Source organism: Amblyomma maculatum, chromosome 10 (assembly GCF_055883805.1).
Source record: "Amblyomma maculatum isolate TAMU_Amacu chromosome 10, ASM5588380v1, whole genome shotgun sequence".
NCBI lineage: Eukaryota > Metazoa > Arthropoda > Arachnida > Ixodida > Ixodidae > Amblyomma > Amblyomma maculatum.
Genome location: NC_139353.1, coordinates 76,602,092 through 76,629,918, shown reverse-complemented (window position 1 = coordinate 76,629,918; position 27,827 = coordinate 76,602,092). Strand labels below are relative to the sequence as shown.

Below are 27,827 nucleotides of genomic sequence, written 5' to 3'. Positions count from 1 at the left end.
CATGCATCAGAGGAAGGCCTATTTAGATTTACTTAATCGAATTTCCCGTGCGTGAACCCGGAGTTGCCTATCCCAGCATCCCTGTCGCGTAATCGGTTCTGCCTTAACCGCATAAACATTGCTGTAAGAATTGCACCGATTATTTGTGTCATTCCTTATATATCGACTCACGTAACCCCGCAACGTTCAGATTATATCGGACGCTCAAAGCTGCGAAACAGGCCAACACCTTATTTCTTTACACATGGTCTGTAAAACCGTTGTGGAAGAACCTATCGTACCGTAATACATCACGCCTTTGGTAATGAGGCGAAATTCTTCTTTTATATGGCTATCGGTTTTCGGCGGTGCACTGTTCTGCCGCAGACCACGCCGCGAGGGCTGCGAAGCGTCATCCGTAATTATATGTGTGTAACATGTCAACTTCGGAGCATTCATTCATTCATTCATTCATTCATTCATTCATTCATTCACTTTTTCTCCCCATTGCCGTGGCCCAGTGTGGTCAGAGGGCGACTGCTGATTCCGAGGATACGGGATGGAATTCCGGCCGCGGCGGCCGCTTTGCGATGGAGGTGAAAAGCAAGGCCCTGGTGCACGGTGCACGGTAAAGAACTGCATGTGGTCGAAAATATCGGAGTCCTATATAGCCACTACGGTTTGGGACGTTGAGCCTTCTAAACGAAACCCTAGGCGAGGGAGCCGCACTGACTGGTGTTTACGAAATAATTGGTTCATAACCAGATCTACGCTATACAAGCAGGGATTTATGTAGATTTTGTCAGGCGAAAAAGAAGAAGAAAAAAAAAAACGGCAACCGGTGAAGTTCGCTGCGTTCTCAGCTGTCACCCACGACTGTACAACAATCGATAGAAGCCCACATTGTTGAGCGGTGCCTGTATACGTTGCCGTATATCCGGGGCTCTCAGAGTTATCAAAGACCGCATCATTTGCTGTCTCGCCATTGTGAGCTCCTTTATCTTATCATTGCAACTTCGAGAGAGACGGGCGATGTCGAATCGAGCGCCGCAGTATAAGGAACCAAAAACGCCGATTCTCTCAGCGTTCTTGAACTTGTGGTTCGGGGGCGTCTTTTCCCCTCGTCTTGCATCATCGCCGAGCGATCGAAAGATTTTCTTGCGCTTGCGATTTTTTATGTCGCGCACCCCGTCCACTTGTCTTCTTTCTCATACACATACCCTTCCTCCCGGGAATGCTTCCTGCCCCTATTTTTCGACGCCGCAGGGGGTTTTCCCGAATTTCCGGTGGTGGTCGATTTAGATCGATTTGTTTCTGTCTCTTGTTTCCTTCGATGTATTTTTTTATGAAAATACTTTGCGAGCTGTTTTGTGAGCGCATATATCCTATATATGGCGCACAGACGGAGGACTTCCCCCGTCACGGCGGCGTCAGCATATCCCTGATTTCCCTTTGAGATTTCGATACAGCACGCAGACGCCGGTCTATTTGTCGCTGTTCTTCTTGCCCTGCGTGTGTCTTCACAGTGCTCAGCAACGCGTGACTACCGACTCTATCAGTATTGTACTCTGTCCTCGCTGTTCTCCCTTGGTATGCGCCGCATGCATTCAGGGGTAGGAAGTGAGAAGTTCGTTTATAGTAACCGCGGGTTCTCCCTTGGACTGGGTCTTTGCGCAAACGGCAGACTTGCCCCTTTTCTTTGTCTCCTTTTGCGGGGCCAATCAGCGAATCTTCTGTCTTCTTCGATATATATCGGCATCGGGCACAACTTAGCAAGCCCTACCGGTACATTCCCATCGCCGTTATTATTGTCTCAGCCTTTGCATGGATGGGTCTCGCGTGCGGAAAAGCGTTGTCTCAGCCTACAAGCAGCCATGTAGTACTCCTGTTCCATGGTCAATATTTGCGTCTTCTTCCGGTTAGTGCCAGCAGCGGACGTAAATCTCCCGAAAGGAAGTGCCTGTGCGCACTTTCTTTTACACACCGAAGGGACGGGAAGCGTGCAAAATTTCGTACGACGTACGTGCACTCACAGTAATCTGCATTCACCGTCTCGTGCCGAGTGAGTTTTGGCTGCTGCATTGACCGAGGGATTCGCGTGCTTGTAAAGAAGGAACGCATACGCAAATTGTCTTGATAGTCAAGGTTAAGTTCACGCCGTGATAACTTATTATTTTGCCCCAGTGCTCATATCACTTCCGCCAGAAGATATCTTTTCTTTGGTATAATGCTTGTTTCCTGAACGCAAGCGCACCGTGACGAGAATATGGTGGACAACTCATCTTGTGCATCCTCGCCTTTTACCATGCAAAACTTTTGGTGGGGGTTTTCTCCAGGCTTCCATCCACTTTAACCAGCTCTGTTGACTCTTTTTAGAATGGACGAATGCTTAAGAAGCTCTTTGCATCCTTGGTCGTAACGTGTGCGGGTTGAGCTATTCCGCGAAGGAACTCACTCGTACGCGTGCCCCAGCATCGCATCCGCGATAACGCTGCGGCCCGCGAATGCATCAGCGCACAAAGCGGCGTTCCTTCATCATCAGCCTGGCTTCCTTTTTACCCCCCCTTCTATTTTTTTTTTTTTTTTTTTTTTTTTTTATGTGGCTGGGGCACACCCACACCAAGTGTCCTGAACCTTGAAGTCTGGCGCCCCCTCTCGGTCTCTCGGTTGCCAGGTCGCAGGGAAGGGGAGGGTGAATATACCCGTAGAGCGTTATGCACCCCGTTCCTTGGAATCTGTTCCGGGAACTGAACTGTACGCGCCCGCTCCCCGCCCGCGGTCCATCTGATACGCCGTTCCACGCCGGCTCACGTGCGAGCATGCGCCGACCGCTCCATCGCGATGCCGTCTTATTACTCTTTTGCTGTTGCAGTCCCTGCTCTTTTCAGTTTTTCCTTGTGCTTTATATTTGACCGCTTTGATAAACACGGCGATCAGGTCTTCGTTCTGTTGCATATGCTGCACTCCCGCAATTTCCGTAGTTTTCGTCGTGTGTGTGTGTGTGTGTGTGTGTGTGTGTGTGTGTGTGTGTGTGTGTGTGTGTGTGTGTGTGTGTGTGTGTGTGTGTGCGTGTGCGTGTGTGCGTGCGTGTGTGTGCTTGCGCACCTATGTACAGTCTTTGTAAAAAATATACAGCCCAAGGGGTTCACTTCTAAGCACTCTGGACGCAATGCTGGTATATGAAGTTAATCATAGAAAACAGTGACGACTAGATTTCCCGTACATGGGATTTCGAGCGCTGCAGATACCTAACGAGCCTTGTTACGAGGTTTAGAAGCAACACCCTTGGGCCGTATATTTTTGACAAAGACTGTACGTATGTTTGTAGGTTTTGGTTTGTGTCCGTCGTTGCGGGTCTGTCCCAGAAGTGGCAAGGTTATGGAGGCGATATAGGACGAAAGTGTACTAATAACGGCTAACGGTTTCACTGCCTCAAAAGGAAGAAATTCAGTTTAATGAACGATCATCTTGTGCGAGTGTGTAACGCTTGCACGCCCCTCACCAACTTAGATTTTGTGACTGAAGGTGCAGAGAGCAGCAGGTGAACATATGCCGGGTGATTTTGTTTAACGTTTGCAGATATTTATTTCAAAACGTGCGAGAGGTACGTCGTCGGTGGGGCCATGGACAGTTGGATTGTAAATGGCGGACCTTATTTACGTCATATACCGCACTGATGAAACAATTAAGTAACTAAAATTAACTAATGACGTCTTTATTTTTTATTTTGAGGGGAAATATTACACTACAAAAATGAATTGGTCGTCAACGTCGAAGGGTGCTTATCTTTTAAGTTTTCCTAGTCGGCAATACAGTTCGAAATATTGACAGCCACAAATACTCATTTGAAAACTTGTTGAGTGGGCTTTCTGGCGAATTGTATAGGATCAAACGCACTGTATGAACCTGTCTTTCATTCATAAAAATACGAGCGACGTGCCATTTTATAATTATACAATGATAGAAGCTCATTTTAAGCCAGCTGTATTTCTGACGTTCGATATTTCGAACCGCGTTGCCGGTGCTTAGGAAAATTTTGAAAATATATATTTGGCTTTGATGTTAACGGCCGTCAATTTCGCAGTGCAGTTCTCCCAAAAATAAGAAATAAAAGTTTTATTAGTAATTTTAGTTTGTTATCGTCATGTCATTGTCTACGAACCACCTGCACTGACATCACAGGTGTGTCCCTCGTGGTTTTTGAAATACAAATTTGTACATTAAAAAAAAAATCACTTTGTAATTGCTGACCCATCTCAACTCTCCCCCGTTCCTTGAACAAAAAAGAAAAAGTAACCGCTCTACGTCGGAGCTCATGGCCTAGTGTAGGTAATGGTAGCGTTCCTGTCTGCGGAGTAGAGTGTTTAAAAAAGCTACGCAGCTCAAGCTGTCGTTAGTAGAGCAGCGCCTGTATATAGCATATTGTCGATCCACATGTAGCATGCTCCGTTTTCTGTGCAGCATTTTGTCTCCTTATCGCTCTTCTGACGTCGCGAAATTGCACGCTTCCAATAATAATCATTGCACGCTGCCAATAGTAGAGGCTGGATTGAATGCAACTGCTTCTCATACCTATTAAAAGTGAAAACAGATAATGACCTTCGCTTTGTCAGCTACGAGCAAGTACCTTGGAGTGCTTTTGTGGGTTACATTAGCTACGATCGAGTGTCTCGTTATAGCGGTTTAGTTCGTTACTTTGTCGGGCATTTAAGCGTAAGATGAGCTGTCCCAAGAGCAACATCTTCTGTCGTGCCTCTCGAGTCTTGGGAGGGATGTGGAGGATTCAAGTGACAGTTAGGAGCCCACTTGAAGCGAGGAGACAAGACGAGATAAGAGTTGAGAGGCCGCGCTATATCGCTTGCAAAACAGCAGCGATAAGAACGAACTCGCGCTCCCGTCTCGGCCAGTTATGGTTTCACTTCGTATAGGTTCAATTTTAGTGCTACACGACGTAACCGCTAGGTACACCGTTTAGTGGCCTGTAGAGGGCCTCACTTCCCGTAGTCCTTAGAGACTATATATAAATCTGTAGAGAAGAGGCGTCTGAGAGGACAAATCGTGATAAATGGTGAGCAGCGGTCCGCCGTTGCAGTTTATAAGGAGAGAAAAACTGGAAATTTATGGCTTTCCACGTTCAACTCTATGGTGAATAATGGATGTCTAAAATAGCTAAATATGTAAAGTGTAAGAAAACTTAGAAATTTGGCTACCCCTTTCCACGTCAGGATGATTTACTAACTCGGCGTTGCTATCACGGTCCGGTAGCCAAGGCGCACGCAGTCTTGGTTTGATATACAGCGATGCCGGAAGTGATTTGAATGGCGTCCTTGAAAAACATTCAGCACTCGTGGTCCGCTTTAGTACCGATGCTTATGGCTAACCCTTCTTTTCCAGCTTTAGTTGTGTGTAGCTAACCTCAGTTATGAAGGGGTCGTCGACGCTTTAAAATCTAGAATCTCGATTTCTCAAAGAGCGTAAAAGACGCAACAGAGTTGCCTCATTCAATTGTTATTTTTAAATTTAATTCATTCAGCGGATGGATGCGTGTCGTCATGAACGCACACCGTGTACACAGCCACGTGCATACCATACACCGGGTGACCGCGTAGATAGGAATATGGACTACATATGCCTGCTGGTATAGTTCCGGAAAGGAGGTGGAAGTGCTAAGCGAGGATACAAATACTAGACACTATATATTGTAGAGGTTCAATTATCCTTGAACCAAATTTCACGATAGTTAGCCATCGGTGCCAGCCGCAGTCGCCGCTGCCGCTTCAATCTTGGCTCGCTTCCGCGCTTGGTAAGCCTCACAGCAACGGGCCAGTCTGCCTCCTTCTTCTTCGATGCTCTCTGCCGCATGCCTGCACGACTGCGGTCTCCGTCTTTAGCGAGATAGGATATATGAGTAATTATCTATACGTTAAATGAAGGAGCGGAGCAGATATGGAACTTTCTTGAATGCGACCATGCGGAATGCACAGCGCGAGTGCGTTGCAGTTTTACACGAGGCGTGATCAGGTGCGGCGAGTATAGTGCCTGGAATATGTATGGCCAGTATGTTTTAGGCACTGTAACAATAGCGTAGCAGTGTCGTGCCTGGGCACGACGATGAAGACTACGAGGTTTGCTGCACAGCGCAAAAGTTCAAAGGTCGCAATTGCACCATTTATTGACCTTGAGGTTTGTGCATGGAGGAGTAGAGCTGTCGCTCCAAAAATATAACAGACGTTCGATGAGATTCATTTGGAATGTGTGAACGTTTCTTGAGCATGCCGCATCGTTATGTTATTGCATATGTAAAGAAATGAGGTCTAATTACTTGTTTCGGAATCATTTATTGTGATGCGGCAGTTTTAGGAGGCTCCGAACTGTTAGTGCCCAGTCGTGTCACCTGTCACCTTCCTGAGACATGACTCTGAGTGAGGCTGCGAGGCTTCGAACGTGTGACGGTGCAAAGGTCCTGCAGTGTGTTCAACTCGCGTCTCTCTCTTCCATACAAAAGAAGCTGCCTGAGCATTCCAACTCGACCGTTGCCCTCTGTTCTCGTGACGTCACTGGTGCTGCCTGCCATCTACCACCTACCGGAGCCATGATTTTTAAAAGGTTGCGAAGCTTCAAACGGTCAACGAAGCCGGTGCCGACTGACAGTTCTTAAGGTCAAACCTTTTCTAGGCTCACGCTAAAAATCTCGCCTGCGCCAGGTTTGTTCGCGAGATTTCGAGATATGTATGCGCCAGACGTCGCAATAGGTTCCGACGTCAACATAACTTCCCCGTTCGATTAGTTAGGCCTAGTCCCTATAAAAGGCCCTGTAGGGCCACATATGAGTCGGTTCAGTCTGGTATGTCGAGGAGTCCTAAGGTGCGGATGTAGTCAACAGCGAAAGCAAAGGAATTGTAACAAGTACACAAACACGCATTATTCAGGTACAAGAGAAGAAAAGGAGGAAAGGCTTTCGTGATTATGCTCTTAAGCGAAGCTAAGTGCAATCATGTAAATGTAATATATATATATATATATATATATATATATATATATATATATATATAAGGGGGTACAAAGGCTACATGTCTCATTACAGACATAGAGTAGCTCCATACACATTCAACGATAATATACGTACAGCCCTTAAATCAAAAGCTGTCCGTTCATCTCTTTCCATCTGCTCAGCATACTTCCGCATAGCTGTATGCTGATGCCAAATATGCAACAATTAATAAATGAATTTAAGCCGCTAAAACCGTCTGTTGTCCCATTAGTAGCTACACCGAAAGCAGATCCGTCTTGGCAAATGTTTCCTTCCGATACGAACTGAAATAACAAAGCAAAAACAAAGTCCGTTCAAACGGAGCCCAGGAAGAGCGGAGGATAACTAATTAGCAGTCCCCTCATGTTTACGCATTACCTAATTGAGCTCCGTGCAGAGCAAAACTATGTCGCGGAATTCAATTTCTCGCGCAGGATGCGGTGGCAGTGCCCGCGCGATTACCAAGACCGATGCGACGGCGACGCTAGGCGGAAGCACCGTGGCGCCATCTGTGCGGTCGCGGCGGCGCGCGCCTTTGAGCCAATAAGCGCAGCCGGCGAGGCGCGCGCTTTGTATGCGGCGCCGGAGGTCGGCGCGAGCCATTAATTTTCCCGCGCTCAGCAGCCAGACCCAGCACGTGGGGAGAGCTGGCTCTCCGTCTGATTAACCGCGCTGTCGGGCCACTTGTCTGGAACGGAGGGAAATGGGGAGGAGACACCTACTCCTCGCTCTCTTCACGCAAACCGTATCGCTCCCGCTCACTCTCTCTCTCTTTCTCTCTCCTGGACGTTTTTCTTCATTTTTTACCCCGCTGCTCTTTTACCTTCCTGCGATACAGTCCTAATCCAGGATCATGCTGCTTTTTTATATATGTTTGACAATCTTTAAGCACACTACCATGCGCCTTCACCCCTTTGATTGTTGTGCATCTTTCGGACCGTCGTTTTGCTCGCTTTCTTTTTTTTTTTTTTTTTTTAGAATGGCTCTGAAGGAGATTAATTTAGCGTTTTCCTAACATGTATGTTTTCTATTTATTTCATTGTGCATATTTCTTGTTGAAATGGAAGAAAACCAGACGTGGAGTGAATGCTCCAATTGTTTGAATGTTTCTTTTTTTCGGCTTTTGCGTAGTTTTTTTTTTCTTTTTTTTTTGTGCCTGCTCTCTGTCCTCGTGACTTGCCGCTGTCCTCTCTGGTAAAGGATGAGCGCGAAGTGCAGCAGCGCCTATACCCACGAAGCCATCCAGCAAACTTCATTGAGGGTACCTGTGTTTATTTCTGAGTGGTTTTCAGTCATCTCCAACAACTGACGTTGTTTCTACCGAGTTTAATTTACGCGGGAAGGATATTTTTCTCCCTCTCCTTTTCTCGCCTTACGCGTACGTTGTTGCCGATGCTATTACTCTCTCACGAAACGCAAAAGGGTTCATTACCTTTTCGATAATCATACGCTTCTCGGTGCCCTGGCCTTCCGGGTTTGCCTTTCTTCCGTGCTCTTGTCATTAATCTTCCGGCACAATTCGATTGCTTGTGTCAGGGACAAACGCTTTCCAAAATAACTCCCGATATTCATCTTTTTCTTCACCATCCCTATATTTTGGGTAGTAAAGTCCTCTTACCCAAGGAGCCACGTCTCTTCGCGCTATCGCTCGTTCTTCGTTGTCTTCCTGATGCTGTGCAGCCGATTACGGGTGCATGTCGGGCCCTTGTGTATTTTTTTCTTGGGTTTTGTGTTAGCTTTTGTTTCGATGGTGCTAACCCTATTCGCCTTCTTTCTATGGCGGTTGCTCTTCCCTTCCGTCTTTGTTTTCGTATTTTCTTCGCATGTCACGCAGATTTTGTTTTATTACTATTGCGGGGATCTTAATCTTTTTTGCGCCGACTTCGTCGACTGATAAGTGCGCGGTAATCGACATTGTGCCTTATTATAGTGCACCGTGTTGAATTTTATTGCACTTCATTGAGTTAATATCGATGTAAAGTATCGTGCATTTTATTAGCATCTTTTTGCACTGTATTGGCTGCACGCATTATCTTCTTTCTGCCGTTGTGCGCTTATGAGTGAGGGGGAACGCTTAAACCACACACACACACACACACACACACACACACACACACACACACACACACACACACACACACACACACACACACACACACACACACACACACACACACACACACACACACACACACACACACACGCACGCACGCACGCACGCACGCACGCACGCACACACACACACACACACACACGCACACACGCACACACGCACACACGCACACACGCACACACGCACACACACACACACACACACACACACACACACACACACACACACGCGCGCGCGCGCGCGCGCGCGCACACTGCATATTCCTGGCTGTCGGCGACACCTTGTTGCGGAACAAGTCTTAAGGTATTTGCATCTCATTTGGCATACCACGGATGAAAGTGCAGGAAATAACAACTGAAGCATGATGAAAAACAAGAGCGAGGAACTTAATTAGCAACTGCAGTTTCCTCTCTCGACACGGTGTACGGCGACGATTCTGCCGAATTAACTTTCTGCTTCTGGCCCGCGTCTGGCGGAAACATTCCCTCTCGAATACTTTGGAAACAAGTTCCGAGCTTTTAATCTGTCTGGCGCGGTCTTGATGGCGCTTTCGCTTTTAGGTCCTGATTCCATTTATTTTTTTATAATTCGTCGTCTCGCTCTATCTTCCACATATTTCCGTCATGTGCAGACGCAGTTTCCTTCTCATTAATGTAGTCTCGCTATAGAAACGCCAAGTTCGTCTTCATCAGCACATTTTGCTTGCTGCTTCTAGAGTAGACATTTCGTTTAATTTCGCATTTTTGTCGGTCGTTACTGCCGTATTCGGGTTCGTTCTTTTGTGACATTTAATTCTTTTTTCCTCATGTGTCCTGGTATATATATATATATATATATATATATATATATATATATATATATATAGTATACTCGCCCGGTTTAGGCGCCGGTCAATTTGCGTCGTCCGCGAAAGAGTCGCGTAAAGTTCTCCTCGGTCCAGTTTCGCTCATGCTTCTGTCCGGCCTCGTTATCAATGGTTTCCTGTGTATTGTTACCAGACATGGCAGTAATTGAATTACAGTATTGAAATTACTGTAATTTAATTACCTTTTTTGGTAATTTGTAATGTAATTAATTAAGTTTTTCGTTTGGTAATTTAGTAATGTAATTAATTACTTTTGGTAGTAATTTCGCAGCAAAAGTAATTAATTCCTTTCGAAATTACTTTTACTGAAGTGCGTCTGGTCTGTTCCGGTTTTTGCTCTGGTCTTGTTCTTGTAATGGCAAGTGCTATAGGAAAGAGGGAAGGAATAGCTCTCTGGGACGGGATTTGGCGGAAAGACGAAAGAATGAGTGTGCTTCGCGTCTGGAGAACAAGTTGTTTTTTTTTTTTACTAGGTTTACTTAGTTTTTGCATAGATGGAAACTAGAAAGTAATTTAAAATAATTCAATTATTCAGTAAAAGTATTTGTAATGTGATTTCATTCCTCTTGGGAGAAGTAATGAGTAACGTAATTTAATTACTTTTCTGCAATTTTCAGCAAAGTAATTAGTAATGTAATTTAATTCCTTTTCAAAAGTATGCCATGTATTTTGTTATGTATGATTGTTACTGAAAGGCTGCATGTTCAGCCGCGCGTGAAGGAAGAGAACACGGACACGACATCCCACATGTTCGCATGCCTTGTTTGGTATACATAATGCGGAACATGCAGACAGTTATGCACTGATTATTCATTTCGTCCGTCGGTCTGTTCGTTCCATAAGCCCGTCCAGTATCAATCATCGCAATGCTTCCAACCCCAGCGCCATTCTGCGCGAAACGTGCTTTGCTGCGCCGTGCTGGTAAAGATGCCCGCATAATTGCGCCAATATGCTGCATAATGAGTGATCTGCCTTTAGCGAAATGTCTTCAGATTGTGCGAACAGTTGTCCAGAGTTTCAGATTGGACGCTTCCGACGTGTACGGACCAATCTCACGCTTCTGCCTGGGTTAGCTCAGGGATCGGCAAATCGTGTAGCCACTCAGTGCCGAGCCCTCACTAGAAATGGAGCCGAGCTGCTTCAAATTGCTCCGAAACAATATATGGAAGGTCGGATATCCTCCATGCATGTTGCTTTATACAAAATACTTCATGATATGCTCGATGCTTTGGAGCGCACTATCTTCTGACTTCAGCTTAGACTTTGCGGTCTGTTTGTAGCTAAAATTGCTTACTGTGGCATCCTTTTTGTTAACAGCATTAGGCTGCATTAGGTTCTTTGGACGTTTTGATGGTAAAATTTCGGGAAGCGGTCGAATGTACAACACGGTGAGGATACGGCGGTGAGGTTTAAGCGTGGCTCTCACAAGGTTCCACAATAGCTGACGTGTCGTAGCTGCTGCGCCCTCCTTTTTAACATGCCGCAAGTTACCAGCAGCTCCTGTGGTGCTCGCCGCGGTTGATACCATACGCAGCGATAGTCGAGGCGAACGGCAGAGACAGGTCGAAATTCATGATGGCTGCTGGCGCTCGTTTTGAACAGACGGGCGCAAGGCGCCACCTACGACATGTCGTCATAATGCTTCTACAGGGGCGATACACAGCTGAAGCTACTATCAGCAGCATTCGCCAGGTAAAACATTAACTAAAACACCTAGTTAAATTAGCTCTGCAATGTATTCTGATGTAAACGATTGGTTTTTGGCTGGGATTCAGTTTCTTAGCATGGTGTGTTTAAACATTTGCTAGTTGAGGCACAAACCTCAGTATATAAATAAGGCTCGGTCGCTCCATATCGCTCCGAGACAACATGGCTGCTCCAAATTCCTCCAAGATTACTTTAAGATGCTGCATCGGATCGCGTTCTTTCGTTCTCCAAAACCGCTTCAGATCATGTTCGGTGCGGCAGCACAGCATTGACACTTTCTGACAGCATACGAGCCAAATGTGTGAAAAAAAGAAAGAAAGGGCAGGCCAGAAGAAGAGGGACCTGGGACTGCCTGCTACTATCTCGGGAATAGCGGTATTTGTCCATCCTTTCGAAAAGTCGAGTTGCAGCGCGACTGGTTCGTTGTACTCGCGTGTTAGATTACCACACACAGACACCAGTGGGTTTGTTTGTGCACCGCAAGACGTAGCAAAAGAAATTGTTTACATCTGGTACGGGGCAGCGTGTCCTGTCGTTGCAAATATCCAGAACTCAAGCCACTGCGGCCGGGTGTAACCAAACAAGCGTGGCCGTCAGCGGTCGTGCCTTCTGTCGTGTGTGGAGGGAGCTAGGGTTCGATCCACGCGCTAGACGCAAACGCTGGCAGATAACCCCCCCCCCCCCCCCCCCCTTCGCAGTCCCAGCTATCGAAACAAATACTAACATCGGAACAACGTCGACGCAGCGTCTGTTCGGTGCCGAACTGCGGAGCCAATGCCCCTTCCCCGTCGCGGGCGGTTTGCTAATCAAAATCGACCCCTCACCTCGAAGCGCGCAAGCCGACAGCAGCTCCTCTCTCCGACTGCTCGTATTGCGCGTTCGGTGTGAGCCGACTGCCGACGAAAGGATCGGATTAGGTGGTCCGAGAGACCTCCCTGCAGCAGCATGGGCCGACGAACGTTTCTCGCGCTAAAGCTTCGCGGTCGGTACGCGGCGAGGTTAAACTACTGTCCGGGCGTTGTCGCGTGCGTTGCACCGCAGTACAAGCCAGGCATTAGTGTAACGAGATGCGTCTGGAAGACCTGAAATGCTACTCGCACGTTCTAGCTCATATTAAAGCGAAGCCTTTCTTGGCTCATGTACTCCGGAAATGTTCGCAGGAAATTAAAAAAAAAAAGAAAAAATAGAGGGTCTCAGATGTTTGTTAAGAGCGGAATCCCGAAAGCCTACCCTTCCTCTCCTATCACTTGCTTCTCATCGTTTGCCTCTTATCGGCGTTTGTTGCAGTGCTACATATCGTTACGTACTCAGTACGTAACGGGGATGTTCACTTCCGCAAAGAACACCAGCACACAGCACTGTAGCTTCTGTTTCTCCTTCTTCCTCCAGCCTCTTCTTCCTTAAGGCCCTTGACGCCCCGAAGCACGTGACAATATAATTATAATTGGTTTACAGTAAAGGAAAGGCGCAGTGCGTGTCACACTTTATCCGGGAGGTGTTGCCGTTCCTTGGCGCGCATTCATGTGTGGGATTGCAGATGTCAGGAGCGCTTGACACGAAAATATCTCGCGGAATCTCTCGCAATATGAGAGATCTCACGTACAACTTTCGCGCACGGAATTTCATTCCATTAGCCTAGAAAGGCTTCCGCGTTAAAAAAATTATTGTCTAGAGTGAGTATGTATAGTAGCGATGGCAGTGACGATGTAATTAGTGATAATAGTCGCGATGATAATTACGTTGCAGTCAGCGACAGTGATAATGATGATAGTAGGGATCACAATGACGTTACAGGTAGCGAAAACACTCCTGTAAAGTGGATATTCGCCATTCCCGCTCAGACTTATGCGCAGTTCTGTAAATTTTTTAGATTCTTTTTCGAGTTCGCAACTTTTTCGTTGTTGTGGCGTATAGGTATTCCGACAGTACACGCGTATTTCTTTTCGAATTGAGTAGTTTTCTGCTCGACGGCCTAGCGTCGGGAACCTCCACTTGGGCGGAGAGAGGCGCTTGTGATTTATTCCAATCGAAGAGCGCACCGGCATATTTGCATTTCGTCTCCATGGAAATGCTTGGTTTGTAATGTTATTTCCCCTTTTGCTGCTGATTTCACGCAGTACTGTGTATTGCAACGCTGGTGGCCCTAAAGACGATCACGTAGCTACTATTACTTTGTAAGCAACGCACGTTCTAGCTAGTGGAGAAAGAAGGGCCTGGAACCGATAGAGCTCTTTCGCTTCGTATGTGCAGTGCAGTTAAATGAACACTTACTATATACCTATTACTATCACACCAACCATATTTGGAAAACTCATTCGAAAGAAGAAAAAAAAAGGCAGGGGGGGGGGGGGGGGGGGGGGTCATCTCGGTCATTTGCGGCGGACTTCAAAGCAGCGATATCAGATGTGAAGCCCATTCACTTCAGCCATTGTAAACCCTGCTTTCAACTCATCCAGGTGACTTTTTTTTTCTGCTTGTTTTGTACCCATTGTCCTCTCGTTTTCGCACGTGCTGAAACAGAGCAGTAACAGCAACTCCTGCTGCTGCGCCATCCTTAAATTCGTTTTCACCACGCCAATTATCCCTTGAATGGTGTAATCTCGGCTGAATAATGAGTTCCGGCTTATCGGCTTCAATCCTGCTTGTCTGACTCCCTCTCCTTTTCCCGTTGTTGCGTCAGGAGGTGCTCTCCCTCTCTCGAACGGGGTGTTTTCTGTGCGGTTTTCATTTTTCCCAAATTCTCGCCACCTCTCTCCCATCTTTTTTTTCTTGCTGCACCTCTTCCCGCGCCTCCTTGCACGCGAGTCACCACGCGGCCTGTCCCGAGGGTGCCGTCAACCGTGGCCGGTGGTCTGAGAGGGTGCTCCCAAAGCGTCGCCCCATTTTCCCCCGCCGTACTACGGGACACTCTCCCGTTCCCGTTCGCTTCTGGGGAACGGGCTGTCCCTTCCGAGGGGCGCGCGCACTGCGAACTCCCTAAAGCGTGACGCGACGGCCTTTCCTCCGCGCTACGCGCTCGGTGGGCGAACGCGCAAAAAGCTGACCCACCTAGATTAGAACGGATGGAACGGAGAACTCGGAGAAGGAAAATTAATGGCGACCGGGAAGGAAGCATTCCAAAATAGAAAGCGCAGCGCGAGAATGAAAGTTGGGGGAGTTAAGGCGAGGTGAAATTGGGGAAAACGCGGCGAGCGATATAAATCAACGTGACTCACGTCGTAACCCACAAGTTTCGGGACGCCTCACGTCGGAAGCAGGTGAGGAGGCCGTGACGTAAGCGCACGCGCGAGTTGCGGAAGTGTGGAAAACCCTGGCAGCGCTGATCAAGGTCGCCGACGTCGTGGACGTTTTGCCCCGAGGGGCAGCTTGTAATTGAACGAGAACGTTGTCTAAACGGCTGCGAACCGAACATCGTAGCATGTTGCCTCACGTGGTCGCGACTTCAAGCGCGTGTGTCGCTCGTTGGTGTGGTTTCGTCCGTGTTTGTTTAGCGCTGTCAGTTTGTTTCCAAAATGTTGAGTTCAAAATTCTCCCAGAATATTCAGTATGTCCTTTATGCTCCCGTGGAGAGCGGCTGCCATGGCTGCTATCATTTTTCGATGCGAGGGACGAACTAGCTGTCGAGTGACATTGTTGACATTGTGTGGTCCGAATCGATGTCTGTCGAATCGAATCGACTTTAATCGCAACGTACGGTACATCGGCGTTTTGACCCGTAACCGGAAACTAAATTTTCTCATGACAACCTTTCGGCCAATGTACATTGTGCATTTTCCGCCATGATTTCGCTGTTATGGGGCAGAGAGACCATGCCCTCCATTGTCCTGAGGTACTTTTGGGCCTGTGGGCAAAGCAGCGCTAATCACTAGGTATTATGCACGAAAACATTGTTTGTCTTTTCGTTAGCTAACGCTGTTGTGGTCACTTCGGATCCAGCAATCAAAAGTGTTTCCGCGTCTCTTTCTATAGTTACAGGCGTAAGCAGGCCAGCAAAAGTGGGTCACTAATGGAACTTATTTTACAGGGTTCAGCGTTCCAAAGCGACTCAGTCTATGAAGGAGGCCTTAGTGGAGGACTCCGGAAATTTCTACCACCTGAGGATCTTTAGCGTGCATTAACATCGTACATTTCCAGGGCGCCTTGCTTTTCGCTTCCATTGAAAAGCGGGTAAATATTGAAAACATACACGGCTATTTAATTCACTTCACATGTTCTATCAGCAGTCATCTCTTAATCATCGTCCGAGGCAGCTCTAACTATAGCACGCCCTGATTAATTCGCTCTTTACATTATGCGCAGTTTTGATAGCTGGAATCAAGTTTGTAGGAATAGCTAGGGACACATTATTTTCAGACGTGCAGTATGCCTGTTCTGGCACTGCTTCCAGTGTCTTTATTAGCGATTGTTCACCCCTCATTCGTTAAAAGCCTTGTATAGGAACAAGGCGGCGCGGTTAGTTTGCTGGGATAGACGTGGGCACGAACGGCGGTTATGTTCTCACTTAAACGCCGAGATTAGGTGAGTCTTATCAGCCCAGCCTGTGTAACCTGCCTCCTTAGCAGACCTTGAAGGCGGTAACACATTTTCCTCCCCTGGCAAACGGGTTGCAAAGAAAGCCTCTGTGCAGTGCGGTGGGCGACTGTATCCAGCGTACCCGCCGCATCGTTCATAGTTCTCTTGACACCGCCCCTGACCAACAGTGGCGGCAGAAGCCTTTCGCGGCCAGTCGTGACCTCGACGTCGCGGCAAAGCGTGCCGCACGGTTCCTTGACTTCTTTGCAACCGGTCGGATCCGTTACCCGCCGCGTCGTCTGCTGCTCACGCTCGTAGCAGACGGCGATGTGCGCGGTGGCGTATGACCTCGCCTTGGCTTGTCTCGGCTTCCTGCACGGCTCGTTGTTCTTCGTGATTCCCGGTGGCGTTTATTCCTGGTCTATTCTGCTGCCGTCCAGCCCTGCGTGCGATCACGACTGTACGGGGGGAAAGAAAACAAAATGAGGAGGATAGATACGACAGCTTGCACGCGGAAGCATGAAGTATGGTGCGGTGGGAATCGATTATGCAGTTTTCTTTTTGCGACGTTTCGGGTTTTGTTTCCGCTGCTACTCCGTTAGGAATGCGCCTGTCGACCATTTTCTTTCCTCCTTCTTTTGTATTGCATACAGTAGTGCTTGAGCTATTTCTTCGTGCACTGTCTACTCTCTGTTATTTATATACAGGTCTCGATAATGAGGGCGATGGGGTCAAGCAGCGGGGTGTACGTACATGAGGGAGCCGATTGCAGGCCTAACACTTCTGCTGGCCTTGTTGTTTGCGCGCTCTTGCGAACGCCATGTCTTTACCGTTTTTGTTTTGCGTTATCTTTAAAGCCAACGTCTAACGCCATTTCTGTGGACTCGCGAGCGACCTATACTTGACGCCAGCCTGTACCATCGCCAATTCATCACCGGCTATTAATTATAGCCACATGCAAAATTTTTACTATCATTTCGTGCTTCTTTGTTTCTGAAGGTGATGGCAACCATTCGGGCACTGGTTTACAGACGGCCATATAGCTTGGCACCGGGAACAGTGACATGTCTTTCTGTAGTCAATTCTGCATGCTCGCCATTACATCGCCCGTTACGACATCCGACTGATTTCATGCGCCATGTAGCTGGGATTGTATTGTGTCACTTATGCTACTTGGCGTTGCGGTCGTGCGTTGTGTCGAGTAGGCTATGTAAATATGCATCACTGATGAGTATATAGAAGATGCATCATTTATCTGCTGATATATCGTTGCCGCTGCTCTTCGCTCATCGTGCACTCCCTCAAATATAATCATGACTTTTGCTCTTCTCGAAAATTTTCGCAGTGCTAAATTGCGTTTAAATGGTATATCCAGCTTCACAAATCCACTTCAAACTACACTATTGCTTTCATTAAGCTTGTGCCCTCAGTACTGTTACTGTATATAGTAATATTTTTCTTTTTCGCAACCCATAGCACATCGACAGCGTATACAAGAAGGGGAAAATATGACACTGCACGCACAGCGCTGGTATCTTGCTCACATATACGCCCATTATGCCAAATGAAAACACGCCACATGGATGAGCCCTAAATATAAAGGGGTATTTCGCATTCAAGACTTAAAGACGAAATTAAGAGCCTCTCACGCAGGCAGTACGTTCTCTATTCGTGATGATATTTTCAGGACGATTAGGCTAGTGCCGTTGTTGTATCGCCATACTCTATACGGCAGAGCGTGTTTGTCACGTTCTCAGGGAGGCCCGGAAGTGAGCTCACTGCACGAAAGTAGTGTTCTCGGTATAAGCGTGAAAAGTTCTTCGATTATTACCTTGAAGTGACGCCGTTACCTTTACTGCTTCGCAGCCATTGCAGCGGTGGATGGTATATGAGCATCCGTTTCGCACATGGGAGTGGGTTCGATCCCCAGTCACCGTTGATGCAATGGGTACAAGCTTTCCGCTTGCCTGGTCATCAGCACAACGGGTGTGAATTGCTTGGTGCGCATGAAGTTATGTTTAATAAGAACTCATGGCTGCAGCGGACGTAGTCATGTTAATGGTGATGATGAGAATACCGAATCTTAGAATAGACGCTGGGACCGTATCGGACTACTCAGAGCGATTTCCGTCCCCCCCCCCCCCCCCCCCCATCTCCCTCTCCCATTCATCACAGCATTGCCCCTCCGCAATAACTGGTCCCACTAACTGGCACGGTCCTCCAAATTTAAAATTCGCTAGTGGTCCACGTGTTCCGTGGCAGCGTCTTATCTATATTACTTGCGTCGTCCCTTTATGGTGTTCGTGTCGCGACCGCGTGTCATAGCCCTAACGCATAGCTTTCCCTCCTGCCCGCCCAGGGATCGGCGAGCAGGTGACGGTGGAGCTGCACAGCCCGTCGTCTCCCTCCGATCTGGCCGTGGGCGGGCGAGCTGTCCCTCCGCTGCCGGGCGGAAGGGGTGCCCGAGCCGCAGCTGGAGTGGTTCCACAACGGGGTGCGGCTGTTCCGCAGCGAGAGAGTGTCCTTCCGCGGACGACGCTTCCACATGGCCTCCCTCACTCCGGCCGACAACGGCATCTACACGTGTGCCGCCTCCAGCGAAGCCGGCATGATTCGCAGCCAACAGGGGTTCGCGCTCACGCTCGCCGGTAAGATTTCTAGGGGAGCCCGATCCACACCCACCGACGCCTTCACGAAATATGCTGTACTCTCTGCTCATAATTTTATGGATGCATGTTAGCCTATCGGTAGGCACAGAATACGTCGAAAGTACCTAGGCCATAGGGCAAACTTTTTAGCAGCATACACCTGGAGCCCAAGACGCCAGCGAAACTGTCAAGACTTCCAGGGGTGAGAATGACGCTTCTTCCTGAGGATCGGGGATATTTTTAAATGTCCTTTTACTGGGCTCAGAAGTATAAGTGCCACGGTTTAGTAACATTTGAATGTGTATGCTATAGGCACAAAGGGGAAGGCATACTCGCACAGAGAAAAGAGGGACAGACCCGCTACCAGCCAACTGTACTAGGTTCTTGGTACTTTGTGCATGTTCCCATTTGTGTTAGAATAATAATTTCCCAAAGCATGTACTGCCGGGGCCGAAAGTCTCCGCGACGAGCGAAAAGAGCCGCATCAGTTAGTCCATGCTTTTGAACGATCAAACGATCACGCTATTCGAATGCATTGGCACACGAAACTCTGCGCACGCGTCTAGAGGACTCTCTACCCATACCATACCTTAAAACTGACCTATTCTGCTACCCCCGTAGGAAGAATGGTAATGCTAGGAACATCGAAGGGCAGCTGTGTTGCATAGCTTTCGTTCGATGAGAGGGGGATCCTGTCCTATACAGGCGAGAACGTTCCCCGGATCACCGTGCTGCCCGGCGACGTGACTGTGAAGCGAGGAGACGTGGCGCGGCTGGACTGCATCTATGAGAGGGCAGCCATCACCGAGTGGTACGCGCTGGATGGGGACGTGCCCCTCGCTAACACCACCAAGTGAGTGTGTGCACGCAAATAAGTTTTGTTGTCCTCCCTGTCTTTTTCTGTGTTGTTCGCACGTTTCCGTTTTCTTGCGTCCACCGGAATGGTGGTCGGGCTAGGCGGACTCTCTGCCAAGTCTGCGTCAGAAAAATGCCACCAAATACGCTGCCTACACGTTACAGCGTAACTTGAGGCTGTTTCTGCTCTGCAGTGTTGCATGCATGTTAGATTCAAGCGTCCATATTCAAGGCGGTTTTAAGGCATGCAGACGCATTCGGACGTCGCCAAGAGTTGGCGATACTGAAATTTGAGGGATTACCATTAGAAAGCCGCATTCCAGTGACCCCGCAAGCCTTTTTTATCCATTTTTTATTTTCATGCACTTTAAAGCAGACTCGCGTGCTCTGGTGTTTTTTTTTTCGTATTCCTGCTTCGCGCCACTTTATCATAACCGTATAGAAGCCATTTTGGTTCCCCACTTGCCGAGTGCCGCAGCGCGCACGCATTCCGTCCGAGTGTTGTACCGACCTTCCTCCGACTGCGCCGTTGCTTCATGCTCTGTAGCGAGAGAATGAGAATGTATACACAGACTGAGCAATCTAAAAACCTTCCGAACCGCAGTTTTTTGTTCTGCTTAAATTCTCTTTGCGAGTTGCTATGATGACGAAGGGTGCACTGGGACTTTACGCTCCTAGGCCGTATGGTCGTCCCTTGGCAGTTCAAAAGAGCGCACCGTGTAGTCGGGTATATAATTCATCTGCGCCTTTTGTCTTTTTTTTCTTCGTGTTTCGCCTGCTGTAAACGTCCTTCGCCTGAATGGCGACGGCGTCGTGTCAGGAACGATCGTATCACATGTGCTGGGAGTAAATCATTCTCGCATAGTAGACGGAAGGGAAAGCAAAGAAAAGAGAAGCACGGATCTCTGACCAGCGGGGCTGACAGTTCAGATAAAGGAAATGGGCCAGCGGTGATCTTCCTATGCGTTCCTTCGAACACGACAGAAAAAGAAGCAATATATCCTTTCAGAAAATGTTCATGTTTGTCTTCACTTTTCCTTTGCAGCGCAGAGTGACGTACGTTGGCCCGGTACTCTCTTCCCCCTTAAACGATGACGAATCGGAAATCCGTTCCCTACGCACGTCACGGGGTGACACGGAGTCGAACTTATAAGGGAGATTTATGACGCGTTCTCGTAGCCTGTATATACCACGTCGAGCAATAAGTGCGTTTTTTTTTTATCGTCGCCTGATACGGAGCCGAAGGGGGGGGGGGGGGGGGGGGGTCACGGAATGTTGGCTGCCATGGTGGGCATTGTGACATCTGGAGAAGGTGGGGGGTGGTTTGAGTCGCGAGTGGTTGACAAGGCAAACGACGTCGCACGATGGAGGGGCGCTCGGAACGACGAAACTGAACCATGTCGAAGGAAAAAGAAAACAAAACCAACGTTAACTCTCTGAAATGTCCCTGTCAGAGATGTCCAGAAATACGCCACTGCGCGATGCTGCAGTTGGGTGCCAAGAGGACAAAAAATCTCGCCCGGCTCGCTTGAACTGAGCTCATCACCTCGCAAAAGAAAACAAAAAGAATGGGTTGCGTCTTCAGTGGAACAAAGGGAATGACGAGTGAAGAAATGTCACGTTCGTTCAAACCACATCTTAACCATTATCGTGGCCAACACAGAAGCGGGTACTTTTTCGAATTTGCGATACCCCGCCGCGGTGACTCAGTGGTTAAGACGATCTGCTATTGAACCGGAGTTCACGAGTTCGGATTCGACCGCGGCGGCCGCGTTTCGATGGAGGCGAAACGAAAAGGCGTCCGCGTGCTGTGCACGTTAGGAATCCCCATGTGGTCGATGGTAGATATGTCGGCAGTTTTGTGTCACCAGAAATGTTATCACGATTACGTTCGAATGAAACGAGTGACAAGAAAAGGAATGGAATGGTCGCACAAGATAGATGACCAAAAAATCTTGCTGGGGAAATATTTTGGTGCATGTGGGTTATTTAAGTAATTAGAGCAAATTAAGTCAGACGTCGAAATAGCCGGAGGAAAGGGGTGTACAGTGTTTGTAATGGCGACGTCCAAATGGATTCACGTGGTACTCGACTTCCGGTGACGTAGCCCCAACTTTTGGTGGCGGGAAATTTCAAATATTTGAACGTGAACGAGCGGGAAAGAGCGCGATTTGCGTGCACAAGTGGTGGTAATTGTTGGAAAGTGTGTAAAGGGAGGCAATCAACTAACGTTTTCGAAAGATTCCGAGACGCTGGTTGGAGGGGCTCACGGGGAGAATTTTTCAGACGTATTTTTTCAAGAAACACTCCACTAACAGTTCTTGGCTGTCATGAAAGAAGCTTTGTGGTCGGAGAAATGAAGAGAGCAATCGAGTTATCTATCGGGAGGTTGCGGGAAGCAGTGCGTGGGCCCATAGGAATGTTGCGCGACGAACAGATAGCAGCGACTGACTGATGCCGCTGACGCCGCTAGCGAGTGAAACGAGTGAGAACGGGATGCACGCACCGTGATCCGCTGATAGCGAGCCGGCGTTTCGGCAACCGGAGAGCACCCTCGCCGCCACGCAGAAAGAGGGGGGCACCCCCTCCTCCTCTGTCCTTTTCTTTCCTTTCCTCTGCCTTTCCTGTCCTGTAAGCTGATTTACAGTTTTATAGGTTTAGTTTTATAATTTATGGTAAAGAAATCTACACATTACACTTGAAGAATCGGAAAAAGAAAAAAATTGACGCACCTGAATACATGCGCTTTGATATTGTCTTTCAGCTATTTATTGCGGCCCGATAAAATTGCGGCTCGACTCTATAATGTAAAAGGGAAAATTTAGAGGTCACTGAAGATTAGGCGAATGCGAAGGCATTAGCGCTGCCGCGAAATTTTAGTAGTTTTGTACTTATTATATTATTTTTTTTTTATTTTTCAACTTTATTTTTTTTTGTTATTTTCATTATTTGTTTTGTTTTTATCTTTTTAATTTGTCACTATGACCAATTAAAATTGTTGATTATTAGTCATAATAGTAGTATTAATTACTATCATCACTCGAAACGAAGTGACATCCGTGTGCTGTGCGATGCCAGTGCACATTAAAGAACCCCAGGTGGTCGAAATTTCCGGAGTCCTCCACTACGGCGTCTCTCATAGCCTGAGTCGCTTTGGGACGTTAAACCCCACAAACCAACCCACAAACCAAACCAACCACTAATTATATTATTTTTACATCGCCCTTTTTTTCTTTTTCTTTTTTTAGGACAGGAAAGGTATTGTATTTCACACTATCTCTGCTGACACCTTAACCATCATGGCTTGACTTTTTGCATCCATTGTTTGGCCTCCACAAGAAAGCCTATTAATGCTTTTGCATTAATCAATTCATTTTTGAAAAGTGCCAAGGTATGCCTAGGTTACGGTACGCAATCACATTCAGTCAGTAAGGGCATAGCATTAAATTGTTACTTGAACCCAGCCTTTTGTGCAAATTTACATTTCCTTGTTTTTAAAGAATATTGAAAAATGGAAATTGTTCTTTTGAAGCTGCTTGCAGATTTTTTTTTTTTTTTTTGTATATGGGGCTTAACATCCCAAAGTGACTCGGGCTATAAGAGACACCATATTGGAGGGCCTCAGAAATTTCGACCACCTGAGGCCTCCATTGGAGAGCAGCCACAGTTATACAGCCGGTTACTTGTGGAGAATGCATGTACCTTGAAATAAGATTGACCAAGCACATTGTTGGACGCAGTATTTGGCATTTAGGCACCTTTCCCCTGTACAAAAAAAAATAACAATTATTATTATTATTCCCCCATGTTATCAATTTCGTGCATTTTGAAATGAAATCTGGTGGTAGGTGCTCAAGTGATGCTCTTCTATGCTTATGTCCCTTCCATATAAATGCCTGTTTTTTGCCTGCTCTCGCATGTAGAGAGATAATGTGAATAGAGCTGAATCCAAGTATGATCCTCCAGGACCACAATACTGGGAAACTCCTCGCTTCTGGTGCACAACGTCCAGAGTTCGGACGAAGGGCTCTACCGCTGTGTGGGTGTCGGCCAGGACAAGAACGCCGCACAGCAGTCGTTTGTGGCACGGATCAGCCTCGCCTGTGAGAATTTGCCTTGTTTCTAAGCATGCTTTGAGGTGGAGCACATTCTTGCCGAGGTGTGTAGGTCCGCTCGTACCATCATGTAGTAGTGTATTCATGCACTGCGCAGGCAGCTGCTGTATGCTTGTGCTCTTAAAACCGATATGCTGCGGCAAGGTGCTACATCGTTGATTGTCACAGCCGCTGCTATAGTTTCGGCCTTAGATTTATTTTTAACGCATTGGAACCCTACTTTGGGAAAAAGCATATTGGTGTATATGTTATCCGGCCGAAGCCCGAAAGCTTCTGTGATGAGGGATCTCATGTCATAATTGAGCAGTATTGGTCGGCAAGGTCTGTAACATCATAGGTCACATGAGTTGGCCGGGTTAGCGGCAGAAATTCACTTCGAAAGAACTATCGGGCATCATGTTGGTTCTCTGGCTGAAAACTCACAGCTAATATGAACGCGGCACCCAAGGGAGGGAGAAGCGAAAAAGGTAGAGGGTAATAATGAGGAAAAGAGGCAAAGGAAAGGAAGAGAGAGAGAGGCGAAAACGACGCGCACGCGGCAGTCATTTTGATACGATGCAGCGTTGCATGCCGCTTTCGCATTTCTTTACATAAGACGATAATGTATGCAAAACATGCTGCCGAAAGTTGCAGGTGACGTGATATGCCGTATGAATCTCATTTGTTCTCTGCATTTTTTGCTTCATCACTTAGTGGTTAACGATGGTCACATCACCAATAAGGGAATGTTTCCAGCACTTGTGGTAATATTATCGCATTTTGGCAATTTAATCACTTTGTCAGGTGCTTTTGCATCTGTCCGTAAATAAAATGTATGATGGCCTTCTGCAGTCTTTCCAGCCCCAACTATCCTTGAAGGCAGTTCAAGTGTCTTGATTATTTTCGCCTCTCCTGTCCTCCCACTGACAATCCCTCTGTCCGTGTCCATGGTGCCCCTTGCACAGACCTAGAGGACTTCAAGCACGAGTCCGTCGAGCCTCCGCTTCCCGACGATCGCACCGTGGTGGTTTCCAAAGGTGGCCAGCTCGAGCTGCTCTGCGTGGTTCCCGATGGGCAGCCGCGGCCCCGCGCCTGGTGGGAGGACCCGTCAGGCCACACCATCGGCGACAGTGGCCGCGTCCGGGTCTCTGGCACGCGTCTTCTCATCGACTCAGCCAAGAAGGGTGATGCCGGCAACTACTCGTGCGTCGCCCAGAACATGGCTCATACGCGTCGAACCAGTGTGGCGCTCTTCATCGCTGGTGAGTCTTGACGACACTTCAGGTTACACAGTCGTCTAGCTTGCAGGAAAGAACATTGTTGAAAAGATGAAGGAAGCACATTGGCAATTATATAGTGCAGACCTTGAGCCTTGGGGCTGTCTCTACCTGCTTGTTCTGTCTGCTTCAGTGCAAGCGCTAATGCGCGCTCGGGGCATATGGCTCAATTGCAAAGCTTTTAGATTGTGCTTTTGTTGTTGGCTGTTATGTACTGCATACAAGATTCAGGCAAGATACCAATAGATGTAGTGTTAGTTTTATGGGCACACAAAGGTTGACCCGCATCTCCATTCTCCTCCATAACTAGGCCTTTTAGTGGCACAATGATAACGATCTCATTTGTCTCTGCAGGCTTATTCCTTCACAGTGCAGAGTTAGTTATTGCTTTTGGCCTGATGTGCGAACATCGCTTTGTGTTTCTTCTTATGTGGCCACTTTTTCGCGCAGCTTTGTTCTTTTGACTTGTTGATTCGCTTCCGAGTGCCCGTTGCGCGCATATCAGCCTGTAATGTTATCGCCGTTTGCATGTCGTTATATCCCGCATATCATGACCTCACAGTGGCCCCTTCTATTTCGTCACATCCACTGGAGCTGACCGTGGACGAGGGCGAGGAGACGTCACTTGTATGTGCCTTCTCGGGCTCGCCGGCGCCCGTCACCCGAGTCACGTGGCAGCATGACGACAGGCCGCTGCGACCAGCCGGCCCCCCGGGCACGGGTGGGGACTCGATCACGGCTGCTGTCAGCAATGGTGGGTCGGGACACCTCACAACGCATCCCAACGGGACACTGCACATCCGCAACGTGGGCCTGAGTGATGCGGGTGACTACTTCTGCAACGTCAACACCACTGGCTTCCCCGTACAGACGGCCAAGGTGGCCACGCTAAACGTCCGCGGTGAGAACTTGCTCGCCTTCGCCCTATATCGCGGATGCGGATCGTGTTTTAAGTGAAATGCTTTTAGCTCCCGTTGTCTGCAATTTTGCGGTGACGCCAAGCCAAAACCGAGAGCCAACGTCAGGGCGTCGAACGAGATGTAAAGATATGAGCTCCGCTCTCTAAGGACTTGTACCTACATCCCACCCGAAACTTAACCTCATAATGATTATGACCGAAATTGGTGTACAACGTAATTTTAGTTTAGCCAGTTCAGTGGTGACTTCCAATTTTAGGTGGGCAGTTTCTCAAAACTTGGTCCCTCGACCCCCAAAATTATTACTTCGTCCGAATTTGACCGAAATGGGTGTCCAACCTAATTTGACTATGCCCAACTCAGTGATGACTATAAAATTTAGGTGGGTCACTCTTAAAATTTGGCACATTTACTCTATTTTCATGCAAGGGAGCCTATTGAAAGAAGTAGGAAGCATCTTGCAGAAAACGATCGCTTTGCAAGCTAAACCTCACAGAAAAGACTACTCACGCCTGTGGCATTCAGGGTGGTGACAAGGCCATTATGCTACATCTTGTTTTGATCATGGGAGAGGCAGTATTTTTTGCCCACAGAGAAGTACATGAAACATTCTTCGAAGCCAAAGCAAAAATTTGCTTTTCCTATTTCGTCAAATATAGATATCCAGCGAATAGCAGGTATCTTCGAGATATCTTAGGATGGCTATCTATCTATGTCATTCGATTACTCAGGGAATAATTGGAATCGATTGAATCTCAGGAGTCATTGGAACTTGTAGCTAAACTTGTAGCCACCTAAGTGGAGTTTCTCTTCACCTCTGCCACTCTGACAAGGCTGCATGTCCTTTTGTCGTAGTCGCATTATTATCCGTTGGCAAGATTGCTTGCAGGCACTCCCTCTTAGGATTGTGCTCCACGTCAAAGAACTTCCTCTCCAGTGTTTTAGTCCTTTCATTGACATGCCTCTTTCCTTTTTTTCCTTCCTCTTTGTCATCACGGTTAATCCAGAGCGCCTCAAGTTTGTTCCTGCTCCTGTAAGCCGCAACCTGGAGCTGGGTTCCAACGCCAAGGTGTACTGCCGTGCGCGTGGCAGCCCTACACCCATTGTGCGCTGGATCAAGGAGGATGAGAGCCGCCAGCAGCCTTCACTCGAGTGGCCGCCGCACATCCGTGACGAGAACGGGACACTGCGCTTCCAGGGAGTGCGGGCAAAGGACGCTGGCCGATACACGTGCGTCGCCACCAGCACACAGGGACTCATCAATGCCACCGTACGCTTGGATGTCATCAGTGAGTGTTGGGATTGGGGAGAGGCTGTATCTTCTTCAGTGGGGGGTGCTATTTGACTCTTTCTCTATCTTTTTCTCTTTGTCTTCTCTGTCTCGGTCTATCGTTTTTTGTTTAATGGCAGCAAGGTTCTGCTCGCGGTAGGAGTTATGAAGCCTATCAGCCTCCTGAGTTGGTCTAATTGACTATCTGTTTTAAGCTACCTCTATGCAGTATGCCGGAAGTGAAAGTGTTTGGTAGGATGGAGATGAGCCAAGAAAGATTTGCTCTAAAGGTGGCCTGGGAAAGTAAACAGCAAACCAGAAAACGGCACATAGTTGAGCGTGCTTTGGACATTTGAGAATAAGGTCCACTAGCACTTCGGTTTAGGGCAAAAGCCTTTCTTGGCCATGGACTGTGGAAGCGTCCACGGGAAATGTCTACATGAACTGACACTTAAGAAAAAAAGGTCTGTCTCCACGGGGAATTGGGCCACCATCCGTCCAATTCCAAGCCAAGCACGCTAACTACTACTCCACACCAGGCTTATGAGAAGCAGATCACA

General features: G+C 47.8%; 1 protein-coding gene across 1 annotated transcript in view; it reads left to right on the top strand.

Annotated features, from left to right (window-relative positions):
* Positions 1-27,827, top strand: part of LOC146176835 (inactive tyrosine-protein kinase 7-like) — a 144,017-nt gene that overhangs the window by 96,736 nt on the left and 19,454 nt on the right. The window contains 7 exon segments of the mRNA XM_084582979.1: positions 18,566-18,630; positions 18,632-18,854; positions 19,560-19,707; positions 23,676-23,812; positions 24,769-25,065; positions 25,643-25,981; positions 27,005-27,286. Of these exon segments, the coding sequence (XP_084439105.1) occupies positions 18,566-18,630; positions 18,632-18,854; positions 19,560-19,707; positions 23,676-23,812; positions 24,769-25,065; positions 25,643-25,981; positions 27,005-27,286 (1,491 nt within the window).